This window comes from Battus philenor, unplaced genomic scaffold (assembly GCF_028537555.1).
Source record: "Battus philenor isolate CCGP_79_NKW_IND1 unplaced genomic scaffold, ilBatPhil1.0.hap1 SCAF_23, whole genome shotgun sequence".
In the NCBI taxonomy this organism is placed as follows: Eukaryota; Metazoa; Arthropoda; class Insecta; order Lepidoptera; family Papilionidae; genus Battus; species Battus philenor.
In genome coordinates this window covers 3,359,239-3,382,655 of record NW_027181686.1, presented here as the reverse complement: position 1 = coordinate 3,382,655, position 23,417 = coordinate 3,359,239, and the positions used below count along the sequence as shown (strand labels likewise).

General features: G+C 33.4%; 2 protein-coding genes across 3 annotated transcripts; one reads left to right on the top strand and one right to left on the bottom strand.

The window, feature by feature from the left end:
* Positions 1-679: 679 nt before the first annotated feature.
* Positions 680-20,328, bottom strand: SppL (signal peptide peptidase-like protein). Of its 2 annotated transcripts, none has more exons than XM_068767249.1 (10): positions 20,165-20,328; positions 15,108-15,247; positions 10,769-10,920; positions 9,774-9,905; positions 8,818-9,003; positions 7,793-7,955; positions 6,802-6,938; positions 5,639-5,754; positions 4,864-5,022; positions 680-3,394 (listed from the first exon to the last, which is right to left on the bottom strand). In XM_068767249.1, exons 2-10 carry the CDS (start codon positions 15,176-15,178, stop codon positions 3,320-3,322), a joined length of 1,191 nt encoding a protein of 396 aa, XP_068623350.1. In that variant the 5' UTR covers positions 15,179-15,247; positions 20,165-20,328; the 3' UTR covers positions 680-3,319. The 2 variants fall into 2 exon arrangements, with proteins under 2 accessions (XP_068623350.1, XP_068623351.1); XM_068767250.1 differs by having other exon boundaries at positions 9,774-9,893.
* Positions 20,329-21,107: 779 nt separating this feature from the next.
* LOC137924299 (uncharacterized) lies at positions 21,108-22,007 on the top strand. The gene is made up of 2 exons (XM_068767689.1): positions 21,108-21,388; positions 21,766-22,007. The coding sequence occupies exons 1-2, from the start codon at positions 21,215-21,217 to the stop codon at positions 21,910-21,912; spliced, it is 321 nt and encodes a 106-aa protein (XP_068623790.1). The 5' UTR covers positions 21,108-21,214; the 3' UTR covers positions 21,913-22,007.
* The last annotated feature ends 1,410 nt before the right edge of the window (positions 22,008-23,417 follow it).

The window sequence follows — 23,417 nt, the reverse complement described above, 5'->3', positions numbered from 1 at the left end:
CAAAGTCTACCTGTGCACAAGGAAGTGTCATCTGACTCCGCCCAGATGAATAAGGATTTTTTTTAAACATTTTCTACCAGTCAACCCTTTATGCAAATATACACCCAGAGATCCGATTTCTGATAATAAAATGGCTTCAATGGGTATGTTTTTATTTAAAGAATATTCCTTAGGTTAGATTTCATCTCTTATCTCTCATAGTTTCTATATTTGTTGACAAAATAGTGACCTGGTCTTGCTGTGCTGGCTTGAGTCATAGCTTAATAAATTCATTATTGTGTCAATCAATAGGCATTCACTGCAAGGCTTAGGCCCTCCAAAGATCACAATGATGATCGATCTTACGCTGCCGCATCCAGCGACAGTTTTTTTTTCGTGTAATATTTATTGATACTAGATTTTAGTAAAAAAAATTCATTTAATGTAGTAAATTACATCATTTCACAAATTTAACTATTTGCTGCAATCAAACTATTTTTTGCAATCAAAACCATGAAGTGATGTCTCAGGCATTAATTCATATACAAAAACACTTATATTTTGAGTTGTTCTGGAGGTAGGAAACCTACAAACACTTCCCATATTTTTTTTAAATAAAAAGCTGTAAATATACCATCTAATATTTTTATTTGGTATCATTGGGAAAACCGCATATACATATAAAAATATTAAATGCTTTAAATTTTTAAGGGTAAGTAGAATGTCATGTGAGAAATATTTACACTTTCAAGAGTTGTGATGGGATGGAATAGTGATATGAATCATAATAACATTCATTTTTACTTTATTTATGTATGTACAATAATGGAAAATTGTTTACAATCTTTATATAAGTATCCAAAAAATACTCTTAAAGTCACAAATTTATAAAGAACATGAATTCTATTTTTCTTTTAGTATCATTCACTAATAGAGACGCTAGAAGGAGATCTATTTATATATCTGATCATTCCAATAAATGTTATATACACAAATGCCGGCATCTGGTATCCAGAGGTACCATAGTGCAGGGAAATTGTAACATTCATGTACAAAAACAAGCCTCAATTAAATAATATCACTTTTGTTCTACAAGGAAATACTGTTCAATGTAATTATAAAATTTACAAGTTAAACTTAAATATTAATAGTTATGTTGTAAAAAAAATCATATCGAAAATTAATATAAAATGTTAATGTTAATCTCAAATCACACATACTAAATACATTATTTTTTTTTCTTATTCTAACATAACGTCTTTCATTAAATTCAAATAATTTACAACAACAAATCCAGTTGTCAGCAACAACAGCCATTAGTTGTTTATCTCCTATGCACTAAACGCTAATATTTTTACTATAATACTTCTTTCAACAAATAGAAAAAAATTCGATTGAAAACATCAGTCAGAGGCAGTGATAACATAGTTATAAAACAATCTTGAAAATGGTTGTTCATAGAGAAAATAAAGACTATAGCAAACACATAAAGCACAAAAACAGGGAATACGATTGTCATAAAATGTTGAGATTCACAGCTATGCTAACAGATCTAACTTCTTCTTCTTTTCAGCTTATAGACACACCCATTGCAAGGCGATAGCCTTCATCCAGCTACTTCCCGCGATCTAGACCATGTCATTGGTTCACCTAGTCCATCTAGTGGTGGGCTTTCCCTCGCTGCTTCTACAACCTCGTGGTTATCACAAGAGAAGCTTTCGACCTCAACAGCCATCGGTTGTATACGATATGCTCCGCCCATTGCCACTTCATACGAGCAATTCTTTGAGCTACGTCGGTTACTTTGATTCTTCTGCGAAACTCCTTATTTTAGATTCAATCTCGCAGCGAAACTTCGAACGTAGCCCTTTCCACTGCTCTCTAGATGACCTTGAGCTTTCTTGAGAAGCCCATCGTAAGTGCCTTCAGATCTAACTATGCAATTTAAATTTCGTATGCGCGATCAGGGGTTTAAAGCTTTAAGAAAAAGTTTGGATACAAAAAAAGAATTTAAAAAGTTTGAGAACTTCAAAACAAGCCTTCTCAATTTGGCACTGATCTTTTGTTCAGGCTTCTGGTTAGCTACTACAGAATTCTCGCCTACCCATATTATCTGTAGCGAGCGACGACGATTTTAAAAATAGTGTATAACACATTTCATGCTTTACAATACTGCTCCTTTTTCGGATAAATCATACAAAAATAATTACGCAATCATTGAAAATACATTTCTAAAATATTTTTGCCAGCAAAAATAGAGTACATAAGCACAAAAAGTTGACTTTTTATTTCGTAATGTTTATATAAAATTGTACTTATTTTCTTTCTTGTTGATAATTTAAAATTTGACCTAGATACATTGGACATAAAAAAAATATTTTTCCCACTTTCATTAATTTAAAATGGCGTAAGAGATCAAGAAAATAGAAGCAGCATTGTACATTGGTTGAGTATTCCAGGGTTTTAAATCCGTAATTTAATATACAAACAAAAAAACTTTTCTGTGCACTGGTTCTTAACATTTTTACATCGAAACATTAAAGTTACCCTGTGTAACTTCACATCTTAACGTTTAAAAAACAAAGCGATTTTCTAAGCTAAATCTTATCATCTCCGAAGTTTAAACATGAATTTGCATAAAGGCAAAACTAACTTGTACAGACGTTAAAATATTCTTAGTTTTACATACATAATGCATATTTATACTGAAGAAAACACAGTTGGAAGGTATTTAACATCAAAATGCAGGATTGTATTCATAAACATTGTCTTCCTTTAGCAGCGGAACATGTAAATAATATCAACTCTAAACGTATTTTATCGCCGAAATAATAATTGAAAAATGTTAAATTCAACTTAGTAGAACTAGCATTTATAACACTTAAATATTTAAAAACGCGTCACTTGTGACTCAAATACAAATGACAATATATTTTTCTATAGATTACTGATAAAAACATCAGAAACAATATTTTGTAATATAACATTAATTTGGATTATATTTTATTTGCATTCCTTGCAATATAGTGTGATTCTCATTTGTGAAACAATACATTTCTAAAACACTTGACATTAAGATGAGACATCTATCTAGGTTCAATTTAAGCAACATCTGTTTCGCACAAAGAATTGATCAATAGATAGGTACGTCATGTTGAACAATATTTTTAATCTTCATGTTATCAAGTGGTAGTTATTTTACGTTTACGAGTGTTACATTTATGACAACAATGTCGACCGTTCCGCCGCTAAAGTCCATATGTTACGTTTACACCAAGGAAGATGGAAAATCGACCGGCTAATAGATGCAGGGAGCGGTTGGTTGCATGTGGTGAGGCGGTCACACGTCGAAGTCCGCGCCTGACTTGCCATTCGGTGCTATGAAGGGCTCACTCCACATTCTTCTCAGATCACCCTGTATAACATAATTATGTTTATATAAATAAATATTCATATACATTATTATTAACTCTTTCTGCCTTTTTCCATTGGTGTCAGTTGTGACTCCTCTACAGATATCCTTAGGTATAGTGGTATTTAATATAGATATTTTTAGTTAAGCAGTGGCATCCCTGTGGTATAGGATTTTTGACCGTAATACCACACTGTGATTGCCAATCCGTTTTTAATTTTTATACTTTTCTTAATGTTTACATATAAGCTAGCATAAATAAGGCTGTGGATACCCTCAATAGGCAAACATATTTTATTATTTATGAAACCAATGAAAACTTATATTTGTATTGCTTTTGGTAAGTTTGAAGGTATTAACCTTCTAACTGCCAAGCTGTTTTGGCCATGACTTCACCAGGTGCCAAATGGAAATATCAAGTGTAGGCTTTCCTTATGTGAAAATTTGGGATCTTTACATTCTATGAATGAATATAACACATTATGTATATCATTATGTACTGAGACCGCCGGCGACCTTCATGGCCTTTAAAGGCAACAGAGTACTCGGTGTGCCATGAGGTCGCCGGCGGGTCACGTTTTTGTAACACAGAAAACACGATAGGTTTTCAAAGACAGCTATGAAATATGAATAAATTTTGAATTCAATACAAAGAAAGGTTTCTATATACATATTCTAATGTAAATCTAATATATAAAATTCTCGTGTCACGGTGTTCGAAATGGAACTCCTCCTAAACGGTTTGACCGACTTTTACCAAATTTTATATGCGTATTCAGTAGATCTGAGAATCGGCTACTATCTATTTTTCATACCCCTAAGTGATAAGGGTGGTCCACCCCTAAATTATTTATTTTATTTTTTAGACAATTTTTTTGGTTTTTATTTTATTATGGTACAGCTTACAAAAATACATACAACCTTAAATTTTCACCCCTCTACGATCAACCCTTATTTTTTTTGTTAATTAAAACCCTATTTTTTTTTGCAAAACAACATTTGCGGGAACAGCTAGTTTTATGTTATAAAAAAGTGAGGCCGCCCGCGGTCTCATTGGCACCCATGGTAACCGCTTCTAAAACATGCTGCAAATCGTATACCATCCCGTGATCCAGTTGCTAGGTGCCTAATGAAGCTAATAATTACAGGAGGGTCGGAAAAAAATAATATTCCTTAGATGTACAGATGAAAAATTGTGAGGTAGCCGGCGGCTCTTACGGCACCTATTGTTGGGTATCGTGAGGTAGCCGGCGGTCCTCATGGCACTTAAAAGGTTAAAAATAAACAAATGTTTTGTTAAGTTACGAAATGATATTATACATAAAATATACCAAATATTCATGTCATACACTATCAAAATGCGACTAATATGAATATTCTTTGTTGATTAAAGCAATTTTGATGTAATGGATAATGTTGTGATTAAATGGATTATATCTTTCGACTGAAGGTTCGCAAAGAGTGATTCATACCTTGACGTAGGCCATGGTGAGCAGTGGCAGCAGTGTGAACGGCACGAGGTACAACAAGGCCGGTTGTGCGGCTTTGAAAACCTCGGCCGAAACAGTCGCGGTCAACAGGCCCAGGAAGTAGCCCAGGAGCGAACAATGGAAGTACGTTAATCGGGAACCCTAAAATGACACCAATAGCACAGTGATTAGTCATTTAAAAGGGACCAATAACATCATGTAAATAAACGTAACTGTAAATATATGTAATAACAATGTCTTTTTGACTTTTCAGAAGGTGCTTGGTTAAGACTATTCAAAAGATATTTTTTTTGATTTGATTTTGTTTGCTTCATTGTTGCATTGATCTATGTGACTTTCTACTAAATATAATATGATTTACTTTACAACTCAACTTTGTAACTAATGGTTGTATTGCGATATTAACAACACTTAACATTGAACAAAGATTATGGTTCTAACTTTATACAAAATTTGTTATTATTCATTACATTAATATTGTATGTTTGTAATAGATTAAGTTCATAGATGACTCAATTACATGAACAGATAGCATGTTTATTAAAAAATCTGTAGCTATAAAATTATGATTTATGAAAAAATATCATAAAAATAATAACCATTACCATTATTTACAAAATGCTAGTATTATATGCAGACTCTTATATTTAACAAGTTATTCAAGATGCTTTAACTGAATGAAGTTATTTGCTTTACAGGCCAACCATATATATTAAATCAATATATATAATTATATTAACTCCAGGTAGTGACATACCATGGACCGCGGGCCGGGTACCTGCCCCATTTGGCACACCAGCGTAGCTTTCTTGTAAGCATCATAGCGCAGCACAAAACATAGCAGCAGCCCCGGCATCACTATGTCGCCAAGACCTGTAAATATATTTAAAATAACTAGTAATTTTTTATGATAAAAATCTTGTATCATCCAGTATAATCAATTTAGTAATATTTAGATACATATATATTTCAAAATTTAACAATGATTGTCTTAGATTGTGGAACATTAACCTGGTCACCACAAGCTTCATACAGCATTTGCACACTGGTCCACAGTGTTCATTAACATTCTTTATTTTACATAGATTATTCCATTTTCTATTACCAAATGGTGTGCTTTTGGACAAAAAAAAACAATTCTATATAATCTTTCTCAACACTGTGTTTCTATATTAACAGTTAAAACTGTAATTTGGTGTCACAATGGTAAGTTTTATTAATTATCAAATAGGTTCTCATTCAAAACCTAGTAAGTGATAAAAATATATAAACAACTGCATTGTTAGTCCAATTATTAAACAAAATAGAGTAATCGTATGTAAACACGTATTAATCTTACAAATGTTGATGTACACAAAATTTGCTTACAAAAGCATCATGAAAGAATTTTATCTAACCCCCTCCAGCAAATAAAGTATAATAAACGATTGAACATTTATGTCATCTCAATATATTTAAAATTTAGCTTCTTAACAGGCCCAGAATAGATAGTCACTGGAGCCTTAATGCTCTGAAATGGATACCACAGATCGGAAAGTGCAGCGTGGGACGTTTACCCTAGAGATGGACATATGTTCTTGTTGATGTAGTAGAAAAACACTGATTTCAAGCTTTTTCCAACCAGTCCTATTCTAAAATCTATTGGGGAGGTCTATGTCCACAAGTAGACATCCTACGACTGTAATTATTATATGTATATTATGTCGTGTTTTAACAAGCATTTTATCAACATCATGTTAGCAGATAGAGGTATGCTGCAAAGCATAGACCTTCCCAAAGATTGTCGCGTTGACCGGTCTGGCGCTGCCCGCATCCAGTGACTTCCCGCGACTTAAACTATATCTTTGGTTTACCTAGTTGGAGGCCTTAGCCACTTCAACCGGTAAAAGCAAAGTAAAGCAATTATTGAATTATATTTACCGAGCATAGAGAAGTGTCCCTGATGATGCATGGATGGGAACACCAGCTTAGCAGGCAGGGAAAGCTTGGGCGCGTCGCGCATGGCGCCGCCCAGCTGCAGCCGCCGTGCCACCACGTTCATCGGGTTCTCTGCCGGCCTACAATCACATGATGCTGCTTAAAATAATGTTTTGTTGTTAAGTAGTAACCTATTTAGTTCAGCCTGTGGTATTACAAGATATCCCAGACTTTCTTTTAGTCAATTTTAAATCTAAAATTAAAAGAATATTATTAAGTAAATCTTATTATAGCGTTCAATAGATTTTAGTTGATTGAAATGTGTGGAACTTGGTTTATTGACTCATTTAAGTAAATCATATTATGATGTACCCAAGAGAGTTTTAAAATTTTATTAAAAAAGCTACATTTGAATTCCTCACCAGCTCCTATTAACAGATCAGTTCCGAAAGCGCATGTAAATGCCTACTTTCAATAAAGAACACCAACATCTTTTGCTGTTTTTCCTATTATTATGCAGTTTGGAATACAATGTTAATTTTTGACGTACTTTCTAATTTGCTTATATTAATGTTCATAGTATTCTGTAACTGATAAGGTCGAATAAAAAAAATAAAGGCTAGAAATGGAAAAGAAAGCAGCACTCATGCAGAAAAAAACTTTTTATCAGCAAATATAACAGAAAGTAGTATAAATTATTGTAAAAAACAGGCAAGATTAATAAAAAAAAGGATTTTATATAAAAAAAATAAAACCTGTATAAATAAAATTATTCTTTTATCACCTAAAATGTGATAGAAGAGCTTGCTTGTTTAAACATAGAGTTTATCTCAACTAAATTTCCACTCTAAACAAATTTGAAACACTATTTCCATTCATAAATATTAAATGAAATAATTATATATTTACAACGATTATTTTGTTGCAATCTTCCAAGAGTACTTGCGTTGCAATTTTTAATAGCGACACGGTTGATAAGGCAGTGTAATCTTACCTGGTGGCAACTTTGACCATGACGTTGGTGGTAAATATATAAGAAGAAAAGAACACCCAGAAAACGTCGTACAGAAGTAGCCCTGTGAGCAGTAGAGTGGACACCTTCAGCGACGGCAGCCGGATGAGCGCGATGAACGTGACACACAGCCCCATGCCCATGGCTGCAATCCAATAACATTACTAAACTTTAATGGAGGCTCTACCAAACAGTCTGCTCAGTTCTTTAATTTTATAACTTTTTTATAAAAACAGAACACTTGCACATTAGGTAGGACTTGTAATAAAATCTCATTGGCTATTTATATCTTGCTGGTTTTGATGACACAGTTACTTTTTAGAAATAGAAACGAGTTAATAAAACTTTGGTCAAAATATCTTTCATTTGTTTTTTTTTCTCTCTAAAAATCAATAACTCTAATGAAGAAATGTAATACATTTTAAAATTTAATTTTAAAATTGCAATACATAATGCTGATGCAGTGGCAACAAACTTCTATAACAAAGATGGTTTAAACATTTTTAATTTAGGAAAAAAGCCCGCTGATAAATGCGCGTGCAGTAAACATCGCGAAACACAACTACCACCGTTAATCTACTCTACACGTGTTTCACCTCTCCACGGGGCATCCTCAGGAGATGTTAGACCGACCAGTGACTAGGTCACTTGGTGTTTGGCACTAGCGGAAGTAGCTATATATTAGTCCCTTACTTAGTCACAATATTTTGATTAATGTTTTGTGTATGGTGTGATTGGAAGGGCATTGCAGAACCAATATGGATCTCTACATTCAACAACTGATGAGATTGATGGAAGAAGTTGTGGAAAGACGGCCGGAATTAATAAAAAAAAATGGTGTGGTCTTTCATAATGATAATGTTGGATCACACACATCTTTAGCTACATAAAATTCTTTACCATTAGAAGTAGAGGATTTTCTTTAAAGTGATTATTAGAGATATAGGTCTTTAAGAACGATCTTTAGTTCCATGCGTATATATCGTGATGATGATGTGTTAGCTCACCATCCATGAGCAGCCAGTGTCCTGTGAGCACCCAGACGGCGACGATGCCGGCTGCCAGCAGCGCGGCCGCCAGCTCGGGTGCCGAGTATCGGCCGCAGGCAGCGCGCGAAGCTCCCACACCAGCGCTGCCCGCCACGTATTGGCACAGCGGCGTCAGCAGGAACGCCAGCGCCGCACAAGCGATTACTGGACACCAAGATGAACATTCATTACATTGTAACAGAAATTCTAGATTTTTTTTCTCATGGACCACTTTCAAAAGCTAGTTCCTTTTGACTCCCGACAGCTAAATTTCTTCTATATGTCCAGAAAGAATAAGATCTATCTATGGAAAATTACGAAGCGGCTAAGCTCCGACCAGTCGAAGAGCTTTTTTAAATATATTCTGACTACATTGATAGGTGAAAACTAGTCAACATTTCAGTTCTTTACTATCGAAAGCAGATAATTTTTTGTCGTATCCCGCTAACAAATTTTTGAACCCTTGTGAAAGTAGTTTTTAATTTTATTAAAAATATTTCATTCAAGTCATGTACTTATTTTAGCCCTTAGTGTCATTTAAACGATTGTTTTAATAATAAAATTTTTACATACTACTTCCATGTTATAGTCCATTGTATTAATTTTTGGTTTTACGTCCACCACAAAATTGTACGGAAAACCGGGTCCAATCAATATAAGAGCAAGAAACGGGTCTCCACCATGCCAGAAGTAGACTGACATTTTGTCGCCGTGTAAACGCATGCTTTGCTTATTATTGCTAACCAATGAGATGAGAGTGTGATGAATTCCATATTAAATTCGTCGGATGTACGTAATGTACGAAATAGTGAAGGTCGCAGGACGTCGCTGTATGCTGGTGCAAGACCGGTCATTTTGGAGGAGACCTAAGCTTTGCGGCGTCTAACGACTGACATGAATTAATAAATGAATACTGTGTACAATAAATTACTTACTTGCAGTGCATATAGCCACGAGCGTCTGCATGGAGTCAAAGAAAAAAAACATAACAAGCAACGCCACGGACGAGCCCAGCGGGAAGCATAACGCTTGCATTGTATTCAGTGTTTGTACATCTGGAATTAGACCAATACAACATACTATTAAAATTCTTAAACTTCTACAACCTCTTGTTAAACCTTGAAATATTTTTTAAAGATTTCGATTAAATTCGACCTTATTGATTATCATTGTTTCATAAAGAACAAAAGAAGAATATAAAAGGTGTTTGGTTACAGGTATGAAAGCTTTAAAGTGGTAAACGAATAGTACATTTGTCAGCAAGAAGTTTTAGAGCTTTTAAACCTATTTCCAATCAACCCATACATAGCGATCACTGTGAAATATGTTAAGTTTTTTCAATTTTCTATTGGAATGTGTCAGGCCAATAAGTTCTGGCAGTACAAAGTCTGCGGGGACAGATACTGAATAATAATATATTAGAATTTGAAGTGATACGAATTTCACAATGGCTTTTTCTTACAATATTATCATTAAATTACCTATTACTTATATAATCATTAATTTTGATAGCGTGTACCATACATTAATTGATAGAAAATTGCACCCCTTACACTGAAGATAATTAAGACTTGCGATCGTAGGTCGCGGGTTTAATTCACGGGAAAAAGTCTTGTACACAATTAACACTTTGTGCATTAATTATATGGGATTGCCACTGCTCACAAATAAGTAACCAGAAGATAAGCAGCCGGCCTTCCCTGCGAACCATAATTCTACATTGCGATCTCCATAAAGCCAAACGTAGCGATTATGCTATATCCGTCCATAGATATCTTTGGGGCATGCTTTTGCCTAGCAGTAGGGGTCTATTGACTGAAACGACGATTCTCACAAATTTATAGCTTTTACACCTACAATCAATCATTCGAAATAGATAGAAGATCGAGAAATAGAAATAAAGAAATGTATTTCTTTTTACAATACTTACTGTTATTAGGCGAGGAGGTGGGTGCGGGTTTACCCCCGAGTAAAGTCGCTTCTCTCTCCCTCTCCGCTCTTTCGCGAGCCTCTCTCTCCATGTTCAAGGACCGAAAGCTTCCGTAAACGATGAGCAACATTGAGATCACACATGCTGAAACCCTAATCAATAAGATATCTACTTGAGTATAAACATTCGCTAATTATTTAATAAATCTTAATCAAGGTATTACTTATTAAAGTTCATACATGTTTACACCGATATACAAGTTTTATTGGTCATGAATGTAAAATCTTTAAAACTAAATATATAGTTCAGACAGCAAAAAGCCTTTACACCTATTACTAACCACTCTGTATAAAGAGATCACACAGAAATATGTTACATACGTAAAAATCTGCATAGACAAATGGTAAACAATACGCACGTTATCATAATTACGTTATTTATTTCTGAAACCTTTGATTTTTGAATAGGGCGCAAAATACATTACTTGCCAAAAATGAGCTATAAATATTTTCCGTTTTAAAGCTTTTACACATATAACCAATTATCTTATATACTATTTTTCATAGTAAAAATACACATTTTGGAACTTTGTACCGTCGGTGTTAGAACAAAAGGTTTTTTACTAGCCGCGGACGTATATCTTCATATAGCTTATCTTTACTCAGGTCCCTTCCTCTTATCCGTGTATTTCTGGCAGAGTTGTTATGGTCACAGGTGTCCTTCAGTAACATCATCACCATCTATGCCGTAAGACTTACCCTGCTAGACTTAGGCATCTCCAATATATGTCAAATAGCTTCTTCCGACGACCTTCAAGAGATCGTGTGACTAGCTTGTGGGTGGACGTTCTATACCGCCGTGGTTTCAATTCTAAAAATTTAGTGCACCGGCGGCTATATGTTCTACGCGTTGTGGGACTGTTTTATTCTCTAGCGCCATCTCTCGAAGCTCTCGCACCCACGAACCTAGCTTAATTAAAAGTAGAGTAAGCTACTTGCAGGGGAGGACGGCGCCTAATGAAACATAATGGCCAATGCAGCCCTCTCCAATTAGATGCGTTGTCTAGCTAACTGCCAGTGTAAGCCACTTAGTGCGACGTTACATCAATTGACTGACGATTCACGGCGTGTTTTAAATTCAAACTAGTTATTTGAATACTACACGACATATATATATATATATATATATATACACACATATATATATATATATATATATATATATATATAAGTCGTATTTATATTACTATATAAAAAACAAGCTATATTACGTTTAAGATATAATAGTGTAATATTTAAACTAACATACTGTTTTTATCCTCTCACTTTTATATATACATGGGGAGGTATATACCCTGGATTTTGTATTATTTAAGTAAAGGAAAAAAAATCGTTAGTTACAAGATCCAAATATGGAATACACTCGTCAAATAAATGGAAAATGACTGGAAACAATGTTTTATACACATTGCAATGTGTCTCTAAGAATTATACGGTGAATTGTATAGACCAAAAAAAAGATGTGTGCACTTTATTTATTTCTTATTTGTGAACGTTAAGCGATGACGAGATCTACGATGGTACATTCATTCATCCATTCATTCTGGGCTTAGAATATTTCAGATATTACTGTGAAACTTTAATATTCTTACTCAATATCTCATTTCTTTGTCATCGATAACATGTTCCTCATCAGGATATGATGGAAGTTCAGGATCCAAATCGTGGCCTACCTTAGTGATATATCATAAATCATACGTTTTATGATGTATATCAGTTGTCACCAGGGTGATTGGTTATACATGGAAAGGTTTTAAAGGAAACATATAGTCCGTTTATCAGCTTGAAGTTTTTATACCTATTTACAATCATCCTGTTTACAGTAGTCACTTTGAAATACATTACATTATTAATTTTTCCTATTGCCATTCGACAGGCTAACAGCTTCCAGCAGTCTCTTTGACGCTTTTTCTTACTAGATTATCAAGTTATTTATTATTTTTAAAACCAATGATTTTTGGATACGGTGTACCATACATTTATTGACAGCCAATGAACTACACAATCACCCATATAAAGCTTATACATTTATAACCAATCGCCCTGTATGTTACAATTTTATTCAAATTCTGAGTCGTTAAATTCATCAAAACAAATTTAAACAAATTTTACATCCTATCGATTCTTCATAAACACAAAGAGGAATTTCATAGCTAGCTTTACAATAGAGCAAGGGACATCGCAACGCTAATATAGGAGAATATTTAATAAACATGCTCTTTGAGGTACACGATAGTTACATTATAGATCGGCCGGCGGTACGGTACTTCTTTACAGCAAAGTAAAAATATTAAACAAGATCTGGGAACGTTAGTGGGGAAACAGAACGTGGGATACCGGAAACGGAGACGTTTGTGGAAATTATTGTATATTTAAATATAACAATTTTATAACTAGAACAAGTCTATTCAAATAGAAATAACGGACTTTCTCAAGCATCTAATATCCTGGTAAGGTCGTTTATTCAAAGCGTTGATTATTAATGAATTTATTTAGTTGCTACATTAGACTCGATTTATTTTAAAAGAGAGACGAATATTTATAGCTCTATCTTTTCATAAGTGTATCAAGTTTTTATTTTTAATTTAGTCACGAGAAATATTATACGATACTTCTTTGAATTTTTGTAGGAAAATAAAAAATATTGATAACGAAACCGCAACAGAAGCCGTCGAATAATTTTGCCACGACATGTGCAAACAGATAAACAGGAAGAATGTCTAAAACTGTTTTTGTGTTGTCGTTTTACAATCAAAGCACTACAAAGGCTTTTTGTTATAACAGTTTTTACTTGTTGAATATTTCCATTAAAAACCGTGGCTTCTTTCGCAATATTTAAGTGGATTCATCCGCGATCTGTTCTCTAAATTGACTGAATTTTAATCAGAGAAAAGAGTTCGAAAAACACTTTCACAGGCGACGTTCGACGTTTGCTGAATATAAATTAAGTTGTATTTTAAAGGTTTAATTAATATTAAGAACTATCGGATGCATATGTGCCGTATGTTATTGTAACTACAGCTAGGTCCACCGTAGTCACGCCATACTCTTAGTAGAATTACATTTCGCTAAAGTCTCGGTCCTTTTTTATATATAAGCGCTGATTTTAAACATACAATTTTTTTTATAACATTTTTTTTATAACATTGTACTAGATGATTGGCAGAGTGAAATGGCAGTGGGCAAGCTGTATAGCAGAACAGATGGCCGCTGGGGTCTTAAGGTACTGGAATATACCTTAGACTGTTAAGCGCATCCTGGGGCAGCCAACTACATAGTGGATTGGACGACCTACTCAAGGTCGGCGCCGAAGACGTAGGCGGCTTCCGAAATTTAGGGAGACCTATGTCCTTTGACTGTTACGATATGATATGTAATAGAAAGAAATTCATCATTGACAAATGCTATTTTCCAACTAGCATTTACAGCTTATAGGATAAAGCTGGCAGTCTTTAAGACATTTAGCATGGTTAACGTATCGAGGTTTGGATACGGTAACCAAGCTCCTAATTTCCTTCAGTTTGGGCCGTTCTGACATTAATCCGAATTCTAACATCTAATCTATTCTACGTAGATTATAAGACCATTTATACTATTAAGCACACGGGATCATTTACAGCACTGATTCCTAAAGTAATCCACTTGACCCCAATGGTCCACAGGAGACTACTAGTCCACGCGTGACAAAAAATGAGGGTCTACAATTCGTAGGCAGAGGGCACACGAAAATCATTTTCGTCGCTTTCGATATTGTAGAACTAAAATGTTGGCGCGACTTCTATATGTAGGCAGATAATATTTTAAAAAACTACGCGACAGTTACTTGTAAAATCTTGCTTATTTCATATTCAGTACAATGCGTCGAGGCTTGCAAAGCCATATTGTAACTTATTTTTTCTAAAACTATTCATACATACTTGAAACGCCCAACGAAAATTTCCATAGTTAGACCCAATATTCACATTTTGGTTCGGTTTTGGATTGTTTGTTGTTGGAATATGGTCAGAAATATTTGATAATAAACTTTGAAAGTGATCTATGTAAAAAAAAACTCTGGCATCCTTTGATTTACAGTGATCACTTTGGTACATCATGCAAAGAATACCGTAAGAGCCCAATACGATACAAGCTAGAATCAGATTGAACTTCTTTATAATGACATTCTTCAATTTGAAGCAACGAGGCCCAAGAGCGTATCTCGGCTTCGGTTATTAGTTTTTTTTCACATCATACTATTTAAGTATTTCATTTGACAATTAATGTATAAAATGTTAAATTACTTAGAGGAGTCCATGATTGAGTAAGCCCATTTGTATTCTTGGTACTCCATATTAGCTCCGACTTGCGCCATCCTGCCGAATCACACGGTGACCAAACTGTGGAGATGCTGGCGCTTGAGGCGGGCGAGGCCTGGAGCACTCTGGAACAATAGAGACATACATGACAACGTTCGTTGATGTTCTACTTTGAAATACTGTCACAAATTGAACCATCAAACTTCAAACTATTGAGTCAACTTAGAGTATGTTAGAGCTTTATAGAAGTATGTGGCACAAAGCTTATACACCTGTTTCCGTCTTGTATTAAGTGGTCGTGAAATCAGGTTACACTATTTTTTAAATCACATAAGAATGCGACAGGCAAGCCAATAATTCTTAAAAAAATATATTAATATACAGTTATATGAAATTTTAACACGCTTTTTATTAATATATTATCATTACATTAAGTATTATTTTTAAAAACATTGATTAGTAGGGTGCACCATACATTTGGTCACTCTGTTTTTAAGTTATTTGTAACAAGACATCTCGCAAAAATGAACATTTATTGTATTAGTCGTAGGTTGAATGGACACCTAGCGAAAGCAGTTTGTGTAAATTATATACAACAAAATATGTTTAGAAAACGGTAAAATCAATGAAAAAATTCGAATAAAATTCAACCTTCAATTTACAAGGTAAATCCTGGCATATAGACTACTAATACAATACTGTGCTTAAAATCTATAAGTATAGTTGATATGTTGATATATAATTTATTCAAAACCATTAAGGTAATAAATATTCAAAGACATCGTTTCTTTCGTCCACCTAGGACCTTCACCAATGACTTGTATCAAGGTTTTATTTTTCTTATTCTTTCCTTTTCTTTTCAGCCCATAAACACTCACTGCAAGGCAAAGTTGTCTCGCTCTGCTCGCGTCCAACGATTACCGCGACCTTGACTATGTCGTCGATCCACCCAGGGCCCAGGGCCTACCCATACCAAGTCTACCGGCTCTTGGTCGCCACTCGAGAACTTTCGACCCCAAAGGTCATGAATTTCACGAGAGAAGTGACCTACTCTCTGCCATTTCAAACGAGCAATTCGAGCTACGCAAGTGACCTTGATTTTCCTGCGGATCTCTCAATATCTTATTGTCTACATAAAATATTTTATTTAACACATATCACAACGTTATGTTCGGGAACCGCAATTCAATTAACACGTTACGACTAATCGAGTACAGTTTAATAAGATGACGATACGTAAAAAAAACTCGTGAAACTACGATAACCAATACATCTCATAACAAATGGCGGAATGGGAGTAAGTGACATAATATTTGTACAAGTCTTGTGTGGATGGTAATGTGCCGTTTGTTTGTATTATCTGTAGGTGGGATTCCCAAAGTGGTTGGTATCGATTTCCCAAGGGGTCAATAAAAATGATTACGGGGTACGACAAGGTTTAAAAATAGACTCCTTTATGATTTATTTATTTATTCGTACAAACTTTCAAGATACCGTGTAAGATATTATGTGAATCAATTATAAGAATGACTAATATTTTAGTAGGAAGTATCTTTGTGGTAATCTTAAAAAAACTCGCCAAGTCGATAAAAGTGAACAAGTTGGTATAAGATGAAAAACTCTACGAGTCAATGAGCGTGGATAAGTTCGTGCAAGAATGTACAAAACTTATAAAAATTTTGATGTAGAGGTCTGAGGTATCATCTTGTTATGAAATCCCTATACTACTATGAGAATCGTTGTATTATAGAATTAATATGGAACATACTGTTATCTGGGTAAAGTGAATTTTCATGCTGCGGAAATAGGAGCGAGAGGTATAACAGCGAGGCCTCTCTAAAAGCTGCTGCTCCTACTGGGCCTGTCAAGAGTCAATATCAGCTATTATCTGCAACGCGCTTCTATAATATTATAAGTAGGATCATTGAAAATTTTGGTTAGGTACGGGACAACTGGTCGGTGAAGGTGAACGCATAGGCATTGCAAGGAAGTTAAGCCATCCTTAATTTTCTACGCGGGTCGACCGGCGCCGAACATCATACCTGACCCCTCACACTACCACACGATGGACCCGGTGAGGTGAATTCATACAATGCTGAGAAGTTTCGTCTAACCTAGGTCACGAGCGAGTTCATCGAATGTTTTTGATTATTAATGAACAAATCAAATATTTGCTATTAATTTTTCTTCAAGACACGCATGATTCCACAGAGGAATTCGATATAAAAATATTGCAATTATCAATTTCACGGGATCCAATACCGGATCCAATGATTGAACTCGATTAACTAAGGTGAAAAATCAAATTGTTTTTCTATGGATGTTAATGTGGTCACTATTTGCCTTGAGGAAGCATTTACTGGATCACCGGACTTAAGATGCCGGGCGCTGTTTAACCTAAACCTCTTTATAATAACTTAGTCACTTAAAAGGCTCATGCGACCACGGCACGAACCGTTTCTTTGTTTAACCGAGGACGGCCTTATATTACATTCCATTGTGACTAGTGTAAATTTTTGATGAAAAATCTGTTTAATTTTTTTTTTTTTTTGTTAATAACATTGAACGAAATGAAATGTCTGAGCGTTACCAAAATTATTAACATAATTTTAATGAATACAAAACACCTCTAACACGACACGGCTTTTCTGTTGGCCGGGTGTGTGCTGAGCTAAATCAATCCTATTAAAATGCGCATTCTTTTTGAGCAAAACAATTTTTTGTTTATAATCTAACTTTTCTTCGCCGCAAGTTACATTCGTACTGCATCTTTTTCAGTTTCACTAAATTCTAAATTTTCACATTTCTTTGACAAGTTTTGAATTAATCCGGAAAATAATGAACTCTGTTTTCTAGCCCCAAACAGATAGCCCTTAATGTTTGTAAGAAATTCGGAAAAAATTACATATCATTAAGCTTGTGTCACCAGCCGTGGATCCGAAAGGTTCTTGAGAAACCACGAATAGACGCTCCCGCTGGGTGGACCGAAGATATAGTCAAGGTCGCGGGAAGTCGCCGGATGCACGCAGTGCAAGATCATTCATCGTGGCAATCTTTGGTGGACATCTGTCTTGCAGTCACCAAGACAGCCCACTATCTTGCCCCGATGATGATATATATTTGCCATTATTTATTTGCGCCCGGCTTACGAAAAAGTAACGTTGGAAAGCTATCATTAATTATAACAACGATTTTTTTAGATATAAAAGTGATACTCATTAGCCAATCTCAACATTTATTTTAATCTGATAATTACGCGTCAAACTGAAGTAAACCTAAGCACTTGAAACATCTGAACTGTAACTCACTGACTCATAGAGGCCCAATGTCACACAGAATGTTATAGGGTTTCTTGCTAAGATTTTAATTGGTGACTTGGCACATTACATTCTGATTTACAAATACCAATGTGTATACAATCCTATATTTCACTTTGGAACCTAATAAGAAATTGTCTATAAGGATTAGGTAAAATTAGATCTTTTTAACTATTTACAACACATTTTAAATCTATAATTATAATGTTACTAGCTGACTCAACAGACATTGTCTAGTCTCAGCTATGACATATTCATTACTAAAGTATATGGTTTGTTTTTAAATTTATACATTATTCAAACAGTATAACTGTTAACTCTTATCTCACTTTATTGGAATACTTTTTGGTACATAACATTGTAGAAAAGTAAGTCCTGAATCTAAATCTAGGATGCATTTCCAGCTATATACACAGCATTATTAGGGTAAACACAACATATGATTTTATACTATGAAGTGTTAATATAATATTGTAAATGATGTGTAGATATTAAAATGTATGAATGAAGATATTTCCATTTGATGACCACATTGCATAGTTATTAGAGTTATGTTGTTGTGTATGTAAGTTTTATGCATGACTTACCAGCTAAGTTTAAAAAAACTTTCCAAAGTTAATATTCTTATAAACTAAAATTCAACATCATCATGTCAATTTCATTCATTATTTAATATCTAGCCGTGTGTATTTTTTAAACTGTTAAATCTATAGACTAGCCATATATATATTCCTATAGAACTTTGACAAGTTGCAAAAATTATGCCAATTTATTTAACGTGATATCTCCATGTTAATGAAAAAGGGTTAAACAACAGATATGTACATTTGCTCACATCAAAACAAACAAATGAGAACTCTACCTTATGATTCACATTAACATCATTGAGATAGTAATATTAGGAGATAAAAGGACCAGAGGTCAGACAAAGGAATAATATATACTGATGGATTTTTTTTTGATAAGTGTTATCAAGACAACTGTTGTAAAAGTCTATTAATTTCATATATGTATCTTTAATAAATCTTCATTGAATTTATTCATAAACACTATGTAATAATAACATAAACCTTTTAAATAGAGCTTACAATTAATAATGTAATTGAATATATATATTTATATTCAATAACATTTCTTTAATAAATTAAAGATTGGTACATTTATTAACAACTGAGTGACAAAAGAAATTGTTTAAGTTTACGTCATTTGATATTGTCATTTAAAATCTATTGTTGCAGTTAAGTAACATATTTTGGATATATGTTTTGTACAGCTTTTCATTGAAATAGATTTTAAAAATCAAATAAAATAATTGATTGCCTTAAGAACATAAAAACTTTGGTTTTGCCTGAATGGATCAATAAATGTTAATAAAAAAAAACTATTTTATTATGCTAAACTATAAGATTAAAAATAGAGGTAAATTATGTGTGTTACAAATTTGTGATGGCAAAGTCAAGTGGTCAGGTCGCAACAGCGGATTTGAAAAAAAAAACACCTTCAAAATAAGTAGAGCACGAAAATATCTTACAATTTGAAGTGAAAGGGTACCCGAAAAGAAACGCTCTTCATGTTGTGACGGAAGATGTTCTATTTGTTTGTATTGAATGATATTATTCTTAATATCAAGATACAATTTAAAGGTAATATACAGTATTTAAAAGTATATAGTAAAAGAAAGTTGACTACAATTATGGAAGCTACAAACAATAATAATACACTTACCAAATTCGAGACCTGCTCCAAAATAATTATTAATCCTCAGCCCCTTTTAGCCATACTTAGTTCTTCAGATGTAATAATTAAGTAGTTTACATTAGAAAATATTTTTTCTGAAATTATTTACTTTAATAAAGAACACGATCTTTGGTAGTAGTCGATCGACTCGACAGCCATAATACACCATAGACAATGATCTATTCCAGGAAAAATAAAATCACTTTTATCATCATAGACAACAACATAATTCAAAAATTACACTGTTCGCTTAGGTAATAAACGAATCAAATTTGCTTATGATTCGTACTGCTAATATTTTTCACTAAATTATTGTTAAATTTTAGGGCGAAAATCTCAATAGGAGGTTAGAAGTAACTATTAAGACAATCTTATAATATCAGCCCATCAAATCGAAGTCTAGTTCTCTCCGGCGCCAAACTCGTGGGAATTACGCTCAATACAATATAGCGGCTTCCTAATCTTGGCAAAAAAAATAGTAGCCATAAATAGCCGAGATTATTAACGGAGACTTCGGGGCTCTTTTCTATAAAAAAAAAGTCTACGATAAATGACTACAACGCTCTGCCTCCTCAAACCCGGTAAAGCTCTTAATGCTAATGGATAAAACGCATTTTTAAATGAGAAAAAACAGAATTGTTGTTTATTTACGTAAATGATAAGCTAATACTGTGGTTATTAATTTATAAATTCGAAGTTTGTTGTTAATATTTTAAGGTGATGTTTATTATTAACTATAATCAACATGTTATTTTATACCGAACCCGAAAATGTTTTCAAAATAAAGAAGATAATTGTATGAGTTATGTATAATTGTAATGCAGTAAATATATATATTACCACTCATTAGTGTATTTTTTATAAGTATACTAGATTTTATAGCATTTTGTCTATGATTATATAACAATCTATATTCATAGATTAGAACATTTTCTGCTTAGCTTATTTACTGTTGTAGTCTTTTAACCTATAACCATTGTTGTTATTATAACACGCTTTGATTATTATAACTGAAGATTCTAAGAGAAAACCTCAAAAATGAAGTTATCTTTAGTATTATTTAGACGAAATCGGTTACCGAATGGCCACATATTTAGAGGGAAAGATCGGTTGGTCAGACAAGTAAAACCTTTTCATCTTCGTCGTCTGCAACAAGATTTTGCCATTGAGGAACAGAATATGTTTTATTTGAGATTTCCTTATTTAACAGAGGTAAAGATTAAAACTGCAAGGTATTTTAAAGTACAAATAAAACAGTTATGTCAGTAAACCGTGTGTAGAGTTTGACGACATTATATGTATTTATTTGTTTGCCAAATATATATGAAAAAAATTAAAAAAATGACTAAATTTTATTATATAAATTTATAATATTAATATAAGTTCATTAGAACCAACATTTACGTTTTAATTGATCTTAATCAATAGTAACATTGATTGCATTATAAAATTATTCAACACCATTTTCTCTCATTATTAAAACAATTTATAATATGTAGTTATGACAAGAATCCCGATATTACAATTTTGTTGCAACTAATTTAGTAGAAACAGATCTCATTTATAAATAAAAATTGTGTATCTTTTAGGCTGAGAGCTCGGGTCATGCAAAAGCTCTGGGAAAAGCAGAAAAAAGGATGACAGATATCATTGAAAAACAGCGGAAGATGTTCAAAGAGGATGTGACTTTACTTGAACGTTTTAAACACCTTCGAGTTAAAGAGAGTTGGGATTAAGCATGAAAGCCTCATTATTATTTCACAGTTATATTAGTTTTAGTGTTATTATTTGTAATTTGAGAAAATAAATGTAAATACATTCTTTTCCATTATTCGTGCTTAATTAAAATACTTCCAATATTTAAGACAAGAACAGTAGAAAAGTAGAACAGTAGAAAAGAACATCAATGTCAACATAAAATTATTTACACAATAATTGTTTTGATGGGGTGAAGGTATGTAAGATTTTTTCTATCTACTATATATCCCTTTGGTTATGCAATCTGGACATAACTCAGCAGTGGCTACTTTGTGTATTATGGCTAGATCCTTAATCTAGTTTCTAGTTGCCTATTGAAAGAACTTCAGTAGTTCACACCAAATCTTAGTATGTAAACATTGTAACCAATTAAAACTGCTTTAATGCTGAGTTTGTATGCTTTATTTAGGGATAAAAAAGTTCCAGGATGGTCCAATAGATCAGCAACACTCATCAACTCAGTAATCCTAACACTTGACCATTTTGTGAGAAGGATGTAAAGGTAAAGGTGCCATAATAGGTGATATTATTTTTTCAGTATTGACAATAGCATCAATAAAAACCAGTCTGTTTAGAAACATCTCTAATACAGGTAGTTAAAAGTGCTATATCATATGTAGCATACACAATAAACATCTGTGCAATGTTGATAACCACTTGAGCTAAAGATTTACAGTATATTAAAAAAATATTGTCTTGCACAGAGTTAAAATTGCCGTTCAGTGCAACTATTCAGACATGCACTTCAGAAATCTTAAGCCCCTTGCAGACATAATTAGCAAAGATTCTTTGTTGAGTTTATTTTTATGTAATTTGAATATTTACATTGCAGAATGGTAGTTACATTATATATTAGTTAGCAAATACTACATTAAAGTAAAATGTAAAAACTTGCTGGTTTAGAATAAATAATAAATATTTAATGTAATCAAAAACATAATTTGGTGCACTTGCTAGAGTATTCATTGTTTAAAAACTTTTGAGTTGTTATAAAATGGGAAAAGTTGCAGTAATTTATTTAGCATATAAGGAACATTATAATATCAGTTTTTTTCAATTTCATTATTGTTCTAAGTACTGTAGTAATTGTGAATTGTTATATCAGGATGCATTAGGAACCCCGTAGTTAGAAGTTGAAGTATGCATTATAAGGGAGCTTAATTTGATTGTAGTTTCTATTAAGGTGGTTTCTTCAGGGATTCTGCACATGATAGACACAAGTTACTAGTATAAATAATCAAAAGTCAAGAATATTATTAGTGTATTGTTTAGATAATACCGATCACCAACCTGCCTGCCAAGAGCGGCAATTATGATACACTCCCCATAGATATATTGGTGCAGGTCATGCAGTAGGGATCTATAAGCTGCAATGGCGATGACGACGATTAGTAATACAATGGGTAATGTATCACGATCTGCTTTCAAAATTTAAGAATTTGAAAAGGACTTTGTTTCAAGTAATATTTACTTTGCAAAGGAG